The sequence below is a fragment of the Pyrus communis genome, chromosome 15 (genome assembly GCF_041283825.1).
Source record: "Pyrus communis isolate YQ-2024b chromosome 15, ASM4128382v1, whole genome shotgun sequence".
In the NCBI taxonomy this organism is placed as follows: Eukaryota; Viridiplantae; Streptophyta; class Magnoliopsida; order Rosales; family Rosaceae; genus Pyrus; species Pyrus communis.
The window spans coordinates 37817340-37829832 of NC_142579.1; the positions used below are offsets into that span (position 1 = coordinate 37817340).

Consider the following 12493-nt stretch of genomic DNA (forward strand, 5'->3'; position numbering starts at 1 on the left):
CGGTTTACGAAAACTAAGCTTTCCCTATATGATAACTTGGATGGTCATGACATTTTCGTTCCACTGCCATCCTTAACTGCAAAGAAAAGGAGTGGTTTAGAAGGAACTATTGAACCGCAACCATATGGTTTATAATAATTTTCGACGCCACACATCTTTATAGAATCTAAACTTCATGCAGAATACTTGTGGCATACTCGTGGCATGTATGGCTCTCGATTTATTATGATCCTCGTCAGTATCTGCCTTCGATGATTTTCTTCTTAAAAAGTTCTTTTTTTTTTTTAATTAATTTTTTTATGAACAAACGAAATTATCAACACTAAGAAGACGGGAAAACGGGTTAAGTCTCACAATGAGTTAGCAATAATGTGGTTTAAATTCACTTTTGGCGAAAATCGAACCTAAGACCTCTCGTTTACAAGTAAAGATGAATACCACTAGACTGCAGTACTAAGTGGCTCTTGAAAAGTTAATAGTCGCATTTTCAACATAACCGACCTTTAAACAATCCTCCGCGCAGGACATTCCAGTGATGGTCTTGTTGCTAGAAATCCGTTCCAGGCGCCGATAGTCTATTCAGTGTTTTGACTAGAGCAATGGCGTTAGTAAGACAAACAGTTGTTAAGGGAGAAGGGCGGTGGGAGATCGAACCCGCATCAGAATTATTTTCGTTCTTCCAAGTTGAAAAACTCCGGTATGTCTTGAAAGTCAGTCACTTATGAAACTTATAATAAATGATCAGACGACTTCCAAATGGCAAAAGATGTAATGAATCTCAGCAGACAACACTCTCAAAGAGCACAAGTCGGATGGTTTTCTAATTGCATAGAAACAATAACAGAACTTGGGATTTACACTACAATATGTAACCACACCCATTTTCTCACACAGCACCCCAAAATGTACGTCACGAATTGACCCCCTTTTCTATACCCGTATTCGTACATATGGTAGAACCCTAGATTACCAAAGGGTTACAGTGATCCATCAAAGCCACAACCTCGGAGACTCGCAAACATCGACTCCCCTGTACATTAATGGGTTCTGGTGATCCATCAAATCCACAAGCAACAGACTGCCATATATCGACTACCCAGTATGCATTGTCTCTCTTGCAAAGTGCCCATGCCCGTTCATGCCCGTTCATGCCCTCGCACAGCTCCAGTACAAAAAAGCTTGACAAAATTGAGCTGGCGTTAAGTGAAAAACTTGGACAATGCATGAAACATCTAATGTTTTGGCCGACGACACAATCTCCTCAAACGAACTCGTTCCTGGATGATATTAAGCATCATCAGATCACGGTTATATATCTTAAGACTGAATTGAAAAAGGAAAAACATTAGCAATACTTGCCTCGCTGTTGTCGTGATTATAGCGGATTGAGAAAAGACACCTGCAGCCCCTTACATCGTGCATTTTCCTTTGAATATCTGTAATATGGGCATCGTAGTAGATTGCTTGATCTCTCCTCTCCTAATAATAACCAAGCCACCAAAATGTAAAAGCCTACCAACTTGAAAGATATGACGGTAAGGTTATTACCAAAATAGATTTTTGAAATTTACCAGGAAGCAGAGGACATGATCTCCAACCTTCAATGTATGACATTCTGAATGCTCCAGTGGTACTGAGCGCTCCCGCACGGCTTTTTTTACATTAACCCACTCATCCTCTTCGGCTCCAAATCCAACAAATTTGACACGAACTTCCTTTAATAAATGACAAAAGTCACTTAATGAATTTATGTATGTTGTACACTGTTAAATCCAAGAGGTCTCCAACTCTCCAGTTACTCAAAATTCAGACAAAAATGTAAATCGGAAGCAATATATACATGAATAGAGCAATAAGTTATGACTTAAATACTTACAGTTTCCCCCGTACTAGGGAATCTGTGAGCAAGGAACTTTTGAACATCATACCTGTGGCAAAGTCATATAAGAGATTCAGAGAGAGAAGGACTGGGGGTTGGAGGAAAAGGATAGAAAGCATCTCATGATCAAAACATGTCATGTTGAGGTTCACATTCAATTAAAGCGTACAGATATAGTATTACCAACGAGAGATGAGACTTAAATAAAGAATTACGTTTGGATAGCTATTTTACACTAGAAAAAGGACTTTTGAGGTGAAGCTATACTGAAGTCAAAGGGATCGGGGACATTGAAACTATACTTAAGTCTTCATTATATTTTCAAACTTTGTACTATCTGTTGCCTTAAGAATGCAGTTGCTGAAGGGACTTCAAGGCATTAAACCTGTACCATTGCAGGTTAGTTAGGTGCGCATGATCATTTATTCCATACAGCCTTAATCAAATGCCCCATATCAATCTTCCCATGATTTGTAACAAATGGCAAGTTTTCTAAGCATGCCAAATTAGGCACAAGGTTTTGCAACAAAAGATGCCAATAACCAACAAGATATAAGTTATAGAAGCAATAACAACAAACTGAAGCATCCAACATGAAAAAACGTAAGGGGACCAAAATTTCAATGACAAAGTCATCCTTGTTTGTACTAACCATGCCCCATCTTTTGACGACCTTGCCTCAAATTCCAACTCTGATACATCTGGGATCTCTTCTTCTGCTTTTAAATGGACATTTGTCAATTATTTACAAATGATATTATGTGAAAGACAAACAGTTCAAATAACTTCTTATATATGACATTTAGTGGCTGGTTGATAACAGAAAGAAAAAATTCTAAACAACGGTATATAACTAGTGGCACAGTTCAAAAAGTTCAATAATCTCGGTTGGCTGGTCGTTCACTATTTTTCTAATTTTGCATATAATGAAATGAGTTCACCGTACAACAATCAGATCTAACCAGTTTTCAAAAGCCTTACAAGCTTGCATAGTACTACAGCCTAGACATAAAAGCAACAAGCACTTGTGAGAAGCACCTTTAGGTTTTTGAGAACTTTTGCGTGCCTTATTTGAAGGGCAATGTCCCTGTTCCTCAGAGAGATTTCTGGATATGTTTGATGACTCTTTCACCCTATTCTCGAACCAACTTTGCACCTAAGAGAATTGGAACAATGGGCGTTTTAGAAATGATTAATCAAGGCCACCTTATGGTAAAAAACAACAGCAACTACAGATGGAATCAAATGAAAGGCAAAAAAAGAGATAAATATGTTTAACCTCAGTCCATTTTACGATAGGTTTCCCAGCACGACCAGCGGAGCGACTGAATACAAATAACAAACCAAAGTAGGAGTTAGACCAACTATTACTCGAAAAGTAGCAATCAGTTTGATATGAAAGTCTAAGCATGAAATTAAACTCACTTAAAACTTTTTGCAGTACTTTGACAGAACTCTCGTTCCAGCACCTGTTCTCCTAATTCCCTCGTCAATCTATCCATTTTTTCAGTCTACTCGCAATCACAAAAACCGAAAAACCAAAGTAAGTTCATCAGATAATCCCCAAATTACGAATTCAAAATGCTAAACGAACACTAATGCAGTGCTAATCACATTAAGCGTGCTATATTTTCAAAAGAACACCTCAGAAGCTTTGGCTAACATCAAAATCCACACTTGTATTATCAATAAAATCACAATAACCAAGCAATACCCAATTGAATTTAACCAAAAATAAATCAAATTTAAGAGAAATTAGGGGAAAAGGAGGGGAATTTGCATCCATTACCTCGGCCTTCGTAAAGCCGATGAAAATCTCTCTGTTTCTGGGACGAAGACCGTCCATTTACTCTCTCTCTCTCTCTGTGAAACCCTAGCTTTGTGGAATTTGATTGCTTTCCCACTCTCCCGTTTCTCTCTGTAAAACCCTAGAAATTGGAAAGTGGCTTTTCTGATTCTGATTTTTTATTTTTTTGTCTTGTCAAAGTGAAATGGAAAACACCCACACTCTCTCTCTCTCTCTCTCTCTCTCTCTCTCTCTCTCTCCCCCACCCCCTAATCAGGTGTTTGTCAGGAATATGTGGGTTTCTGACAGGCCCAACTCAATCCCAGCCCAGAAGGGGTGTTCACCTCCCGTCCATTTCACGAGTCTCGTATTTTCAGGCCTCTTTTAGTTTTTAGTTTTTAGTTTTTTCTTTAGCATATGTTTAGCTTATGTTTAGCTACGCCCTTTAATACTCAATTTTAGTTTTATTTTGTTTTATATAACTCAAAAATCATTATTTCCCTACTTGAAACTTAAATTTTGCTTCACATTGTCTTATATTTATTAATTTCTTATGCGAACTTGATTTGGGTGCATCAGGCTAATCAACTTTTGTTTTATTTTTTTTTTCATCTCTTTAATTTCTTTAAACTTAATATTTTCTGATTTTTTAATGTTAACGCATAATGGAGATTTATAATCAAATTTATTGCACATGTGGCATAGTCTTATGGGGTGTTGCGTACTACATTTGTTTTAGAGAGCAACCTATAAGTTTCAGGAAGAAGAAATAGTCTACAAGTCAGAGTGGAACAAATTTTGAATTTCAGAGAGTAAAGTGGTGATTTTTTAGTTATAAAGGGCAAAATGAGATCAAAATGGAGTTTCATGAGACATAGCTAAAAATAAGCCTTTTTATTTTAATATTGTTCTTCAAGATAAGAATGGATGAAGAAGGGTGATGTGAGAAAGGTGACGAAATATGAGCAGAAACAAAAATTTAGAAGTGAAAATAATCTAATTTTTCAATTTGTAGTTATTATTTTTTTGTCTTTTTGTCTCACCGTCATTCATACATATTCTCCCTTATCTCTAATTTTCTCCTATGCGTTTTTCACCATCACGAACACAAAATATAAAAACAAAATAGTTATAAGAAGTAAATATGCAAGAGAATGTGGCAAACGTCACACATTCTAGTTTGGTGGGCTATGAGAAATATATTATTACTCATATCCTACTTGTGTGGGGCGTTTTAAATTTATCTGCATAATTTATTAAAAGCCTACCAACTTAGACAAGATGTACAAGTTTTTCACACATAACAATATAGTTCTTTTTTTTTCTTTTTTTTCTTTTTTTTTTTGTCGCATAACCATATAGTTTATATTACAAAGGATTCGCTTGACAACAATGGCGGATTTAGGAATTTTTTTCTAAGTGAGCAAGGTATAAAAGTTTGGTGCGATGTTTCTGCTTAAGTTTCTTTATTGGGTGAAATGAGTTTGAAATAGGGGAGAAAAGCCGAAAATGATGAATGGTTAAAGGAGATATGCGATTCTCCATCCCTGCAGTGCACCATCTTGTGTTACCCAACTATTGAACGAGCAAAATCCAATTTAATAGTGAGATTTTTTAAGTCTATCCACCGTTGGCACTAGTGGCAGAGCTATGATTTTTAAATAATGGGATAATGATTTCAACAAAAAATTTCATTGAATCATTTTGTCGAGCACTTGATAGGAACATGTCCATTTTTGCCAACATCTGTAGAAGGCTTATGCCAACATATGTCAACAACTATTATGATACGTAAAGATTTGTAAAGGGTGGTTACAAGAAACTGCAGAATAATGTTGAAAACTGATAAAACTTGTCAACTAAGGCATTTCATCAAGCATTTGGTGAGTACAATAAAGTCACGCACAAGAAGAGAGAAAAGAAAGACATGGATGGTAGAAAAAAATAGAAGTTAAAAAGAAGTTTGTAACACGATACACATACAAATATGCGTGGGTTGTTAAAATTATTAACGGACAACCAACGATTCTATTTTAGCTCTGCCACTGCTTGCCATTGAATAAATCCACCAAACATCCGCTCATGCTTGGGAACCTTGGGCACATGGTCGGTAGTCAAAAAGTAAGTATATTATTTTATGAAAGTCCTTATGCACATCTGAAAGATTATGAACTAGTAGCTCACGCCAAAAAATTTGTTTAATAATTCGAACATTATTCAAGGGTTAAAGTCCTAATCAGTGGTTAGTGCCAAACAAATTAATACTTTCATGCTTTTACGTGCAAATAACAAAGAACCCGATTAATTAAAATATATTTTGCAGCAGGTGAATATAAGATAACCACAACAAATTTGGGATTTGATACTTTTTGTCTTTGTAACCAGAACATAATAATATATACAGCCATAGCCATCAACCGTTGTACATTGTTGATACTTGGTAACATGTTAATAGTGATTAGTGACGCACATATAACATAAGAATTTTATATTCCTTATGCGTTTACCAGTATTTGTGGCACGTTTACATATCCGTAATCGGAATCAATTTACCAAATTGGATTCCGATTACGATATACACATTTGTTTACGTAATCTTAGGGAATCAAAATACATGTGGGGTCCACACGCATTAAGGAATCCAACTCCTAATTTTGGAGGAATTGGACTCCCCACATAAGAGAGGTATTTCAATTCCTTGTGACTTGAGGAATCCGGAATGGATTTTATTTACCAATTATGCCCTCACTTGTTTCTAATTATCCCAACATTGTCCTTCATTTGACACTCATTATGCCATCTTTTAATAAATAAATAAAACCTATTTATATATTTTTATATAGATACATTTTATTATATAAATTTAATTAAGAATTTAATTAAATTAATTAGTGTGAAAATAATTTATTTATGTAAGGGCAATATAGTAATCAACCGAGTTTTCATTCCGATTGAAGTGAATTAGTAAACAACTTATATGGACTTAACATCATTCATACTCCGATTCCAGACAGTTTTAGTAAACAACTTCAATAGGAATCCGATTTTGATTTCACCTCATTTCAATTCCTCATCAATCTAATTCCTCCTCAATTCAATTTCTCTCAATTTGATTACGGATTAGTAAACGCGCCCTTGGTTTCTAATTATATACGTAGTAGCAAAGTTAATATGATTATTTTTTTTAATTCGTTGGGTTTCGGACTCCCTAATATAAAATTTTAAAATTTAACTCCATGTCGTTTTACTTGAGTAAGAATTAGGGCTTAGGATAGGAGGACGAAGTCATAAGATTTTTATTATTATATTAAGAGGATGAGAGAATTAGAAACTATTATAATAATTTAAGAGGAGGAAATTTTGAACCCAAGATATATAGATGAAAACTCAACACCCTATCTACTAGGATATTATACCACATGCAAATTCATAAGAATTGACAAAGCTTAATTTGTGGGTAGTTTCGGATGTTAGGCAACAACTATTTTAAGGATGTTAGCTACCATTCATCATTCATGTTTCATACAGGCATGTGCTTGAGTTTGGTGTTAGGTGCGATCGATGCCAATTTTAAAGTTGAATCTATTTGAGTTTGTACCCAAAAAAATAAAAAAAAAAAAAAAAAATTAGAGCATTGTTCTTGGATTTTGGTTTAATTAGAGTTATGATCCATGAATTAAAAATTGGTTTTGAACTTGTCTTAGTATGAGTAACGGTACTTTTAAGTAACATTGTTAAAATTTTCATCCAAAATAGTGGGTTCAAATGGGCAAATTAGGGATGAAAGTTATAACAAAATTATCCAAAATTACCATTGATTCACACTGATAAATTATATAACCAATACCCATAAATTTTTAGTTTCAAGTCTAAAGCTCCAATTCGACTAAAATTTAAAAACCAATGTTTCAATTTTCTTGAGTCACATATAAGGTTGCGCACATTATCTTATCGATCTGTCATCAAAGACAAAATCACAAAGGTTTGAGACAAGGTAGTGTAGGCTCTTGAAATCTCATTAACCCGATGAGGTGGTTTTTTTATTTTGATTGGACTTTGCACAACGACTAGGAGCAGCTTTGTAAGATTCCACATCGTCGGAAGAAAAGGAGATGATGTGCCTTATATGTATATGTCCACCTCTCTATAGTGAGACGCATTTTGGGTGGAAGCCCAAGAACAAATCCGTGAGGGCGTGACACAAAACAGACAATATCTTACTATGTGGCTTGAGATGTGACAATTTGATATCAAAGCTACCCCAGTCGGAAGTGTGCCGACAAGAACATCAGGCCCCTAAGGGGGGTGGATTGTAAGATCCCACATTGCCTGGGGGAGAGGAGGTGATGTGCCTTATATGTACATGCCCATCTCTCTATAGTGAGATGCGTTTTAGGTGGAAACCCAAGAACAAATTTGTGAAAGCATGGCCCACAGCAAACAATATTTTACTATACGAACTGAAATGTGACAAGTTTCAAACCGTAGAGATTGGTGTACAGCATAAAACTTTTGACCTGCTTCAAAAAGAAAAGGAAAAGAAAAAAAAAACACTTTTGATCTTTGAACGACGGACTCATGAAGTCACGAGTGACCCAAAATTAGCAGTCTAAGTCATATTTTTACGTGTTGGAGTAGGTATATGTGAAAATAAAAGGATTTTCTATGTTCATACTTGCCGGCGTTCTTACCAACTTGGGTTCTGAAGTGCATGTTGGGCTTAAAGAGCAGTCGGTTTTGGATCAAATTGTATCGTAATCACGACAAATTTTTCACTATGTTCAAAATGCGAGTTGGTACAATATAAGTCATTACACAAATGAAGAACATAATATATTTTTTAATGTTTCTCTACTTGTGTTATAACTTGTAATAACTGGCTCGTGTTTTGAGTACATGAAATATTTCTCTGTAATCACGTGGTGTTATAATAAACATATGCCTCGTTTGATGTTTATAATTAATTTGATTTGAATAAATCATTAGATTCAATAAATGTTGAATAAAAAAAATGGGTTAATTTAGATTTTTTATTTTTGATTGAAGTCTCTCTCCTGCTACATAAATGACATAATAATAAAAGAGATGCAATAATACCAATAAAGACTCAACCGCTTTTTTTTTTTTGCTTTCATTTGCACTACCAATTTAATTATTCGAAATTGCTTATGGGTTTTGATAAAAAAAAAAAATAATAATTGCTTATAGGTGCATTCTAGATTATAAAAAAATGGGATTTTTTATTTATATATAAAAAATGGCCATATTTTACATATAAAAACTTGGTTCATTTACATAAAAATCTGGGTACATTTTATATAGAAAACATTGGGCACATTTCATATTAAAAAAACAGTGGTACATTTTAGATTAAAAAATAAATAGATTTTACATTAAAAAATGGGTACATTTTACATAAAAAATGGTACTTACAAAAAAAATAGAGATTTATTTTACATATAACAAAGTGGTACATTTGTAAAAAAAAAAAAAAGGGTACATTATAAATAAATTATGGGTACAAATAAAAGGTTAAAAAAATTATGACTACGAATAAAATTTTAAAAAAATAAGGGACAAAAAGAAATTAATATATGGGCACAAATTAAAATTTAAAAGAAAATTGGTACAATTTAAAAAATGGTTGCAAATTAAAAATGGGTACAAACTAAAAATAGAAATATGTGACAAAAAGTTTAGCCATAAATATAATATATCAAATGTAACGTTTCTAACACTAAATGAATATATTTAAAAATAAAAATTAATTATCTTGACATATAAATATTTTCTTTTTGAATAATTAATGGTGTTTATTAAAACTGAAGGACCTTGATCAAAATTTGAAAATGAATAAGGTTTTAATCAATGGAGTATAAAAAATACGGATGGAAACCTAATTTTTCAAAAAAAAAAAACTCATTTGCGTATGTTATTCAAATTAAGGTAAAAGATGCATTAAAAACATTCAGCGCTCCTAATCCTCACTAAAATGGACTCACAAGATAAGCTTTATTCATAATTAATCTATTTTTCATCTTCAATTTGGACAAAATATGTAAGTTTAAAATTAGTTAGTTATCAAAACCAAGTCAATTCGAAACACAAAACGAGACTTTATGTTATAATACGCATTTTTAAGTGTACTTATTACACACTACTAGACAAATACAATACAGTAATTTCTTGTTAAAATGAGATTCTTCAAATGTGCTTAGCGAATGATTGCATGAGTACGGCATATAATACAAACAAATAAGCAAATAACTTAATTAAATAATTAAAATTAAATAAAAATCTGCAAAGGTAGGAAAAGAAAAATGTTGGACAGGTCTCGGTCAAATTCCACAAATGAAAGTGCTCGTCGTTCACGATTTCGAGCTTTGGTCCAAGGGCACGACAGACTGACGTGGACTTCATACAGATATAGCTTCACCAGTCACCACCTCAGAAAGTCAGAATGCAAATGTCTACATAGAGTTATATACATGCATAACATATTCACCCACTTGCACAAAGAATTTTAGACCTAACTAGTAGTTGGGACGAATTCTAAACCTATATTTCATACGGCACGTCTTATATTCGATTTTTAGTGCTGATGAATCGCATGATGATGGTCATGGAGAGATTGAAATATCTCTGTGAGTCCTCTTAGTATCTGGAAGGATGAACCGTCGTGACGAAACCACCAGATACTTTTTTTTAAAAAAAAAAAAAAAACCTAGAACACCGTGATATTATTCTTTCACTCAAATTATATTATGCGTATTTGTTTTCAATAATATATTTTTTTTTCGGTAACAATAGTGTTTGTTTTTCCATAATGTTCTATAGAAGTGAAAAATATATATATATATATCATTTAATTATATTATAACACGTAAGGTGATACATTATATATATATATATATATATATATTTTTTTTTTTTTAACAAATAATATTATCTACAATAAGGGGGTGGGAAAGTAGATAAGCCTCACAATGGACTAACAATAATGTGATTCAAATTCACCTTTGGTGAGAATCGAACCTAAAACCTCTCACTTACAAGTGAAGAAGAATACTACTAGACTATAGTACTAAGTGACAAGTATACATTATATTATATAGCAAATCAACTAATTGAATTGTTAATAGGTACTCATAAAGACCCATTTAGTTCGATTTCATCTTACATCATTATCACCACAACCTCATATTTATATTACGATAATATCAAATTAAGCGGGTTTTAACAAGTATCTATTAACGGTTTAATGAGTTGGTTTGCCACATTTACATTATATAACAATTATTCTCCGTTTGAATACGAGAAATTCTTCTCATTTACCCACAAAGAACGCTGGAAAGTATTTTTATCTTTCTTTTAAAGAGGAGTAATTTAACTACTACCAAGACTCATTCAATTTCGATAAAGTAAATTTTTTTCCTTTTGTTGAATTATTCTAGATCTTGATTGAAAATGAAAAATTTAAGGAATGAAAAAGGTTGAAGAAAGTAGACATTACGCGGAGAAAATAATGGCATATGGTGATCAAATCATGAAGAAAAAGTGACGAGCGTTATGGTAAAGTAGTAGGAGAATGATTTATATTGAACGGATTCATAGTCACGTGATTTTTTTTTTTTTGGTCCAATAATGTATTGTTATGTGCAAATTTTTCTCCATATGAAAATTTACTATTGGATCGAAATGTCACGTAACAGTAAATTCGTTCTATGTAAGTTGTTCTCAGTTGATAGGAGCCAAATCAATCAATGGTAGTTGCGGATGACCAGTTTCTGACAATTAACTCATGTGAGTTGCAAACTTCATATGAGAATCAAACGCATTTATGACGTATCCACGCACAATTGATCGTAGCAAATATCTTTGTAGGACATGTAACGCTTGAGTAACTTGTCACAGATAATTATGTGGTTAGGTCAAATATAAGGCCATGTGTTAACAAGAACGTGACGTTTGAAAAATAAGCAATTGTAGTAGGGTTGTTGATTTGGGAAAGGGATCCTCTCCAGATCCCTTTCTCTTAATCCATCAAATCAGTGGATTCGTGCCATTAAAATTTGATTCAATGGCTACACACAAAGGCTCACTTTAAAAGTTATAATAACTTTAGCCGTTGAATCAAATTTCAATGGCACAGATCCACTGATTTGGTGGATTAGGAGGAAGTCCGTTGATTTGTCTATATATACAATGAGAGAACTTTTATATAATAAAAATCACAAATTATAAATATAATAAGTGACAAGGAAAAATGGGTTAGTGGCAGCCAAAAGATAATGATTTTGTTGGTGGCTGCGATTTCACAAAAATGGTGGGATCTCGTTTGGTCCCAGCCAACATTGAAAATGCAGAATTGATAGCACATGAAATTAAATGGAAAAAATCAATCAAAATAATGCAATTTTGTTTTTGGAAGCACAACCAAAATGATAATTATAATAATAATTCTATGGTGGGATTTAATAAATTAAATGAGTAGTTGGGACAAATTAGTTGTGCGCAAAGGTAACTCTTGTTAGTTTATATTAGCGTTCAACGAATGATATTCACCAACGAACGCTAAAAGCAGCCCTAACAAAATCCTAATTTAGTAATTGATCAAATTACGTATCGGACAAACATGATGTCAAAAATCATTTCGTCTACAGTGAAGGGCTTTTTCAGTTGATGATTTATTAGGTATATGTAGGCATCTTGTTATTGTGTAATTTCTACTTATGTAGTGTTTAATTATCATTGTATCATATCATAGAATCACCTGTATTAAAGAGTGTGTTAGCGAAATAAATCATTACTTCATTGTTTAGTGAGAA

General features: G+C 33.2%; 1 protein-coding gene across 3 annotated transcripts; it reads right to left on the bottom strand.

Annotated features, from left to right (window-relative positions):
* Positions 1-750: 750 nt before the first annotated feature.
* Positions 751-3895, bottom strand: LOC137748014 (protein SAWADEE HOMEODOMAIN HOMOLOG 1). Of its 3 annotated transcripts, none has more exons than XM_068488128.2 (9): positions 3669-3895; positions 3305-3390; positions 3159-3204; positions 2918-3035; positions 2532-2595; positions 1877-1928; positions 1572-1715; positions 1360-1479; positions 751-1277 (listed from the first exon to the last, which is right to left on the bottom strand). In XM_068488128.2, exons 1-9 carry the CDS (start codon positions 3723-3725, stop codon positions 1233-1235), a joined length of 732 nt encoding a protein of 243 aa, XP_068344229.2. In that variant the 5' UTR covers positions 3726-3895; the 3' UTR covers positions 751-1232. The 3 variants fall into 3 exon arrangements, with proteins under 3 accessions (XP_068344229.2, XP_068344236.2, XP_068344225.2); XM_068488135.2 differs by having other exon boundaries at positions 1599-1715; positions 2532-2598; positions 3669-3887; XM_068488124.2 differs by having other exon boundaries at positions 2532-2598; positions 3669-3887.
* Positions 3896-12493: the final 8598 nt, after the last annotated feature.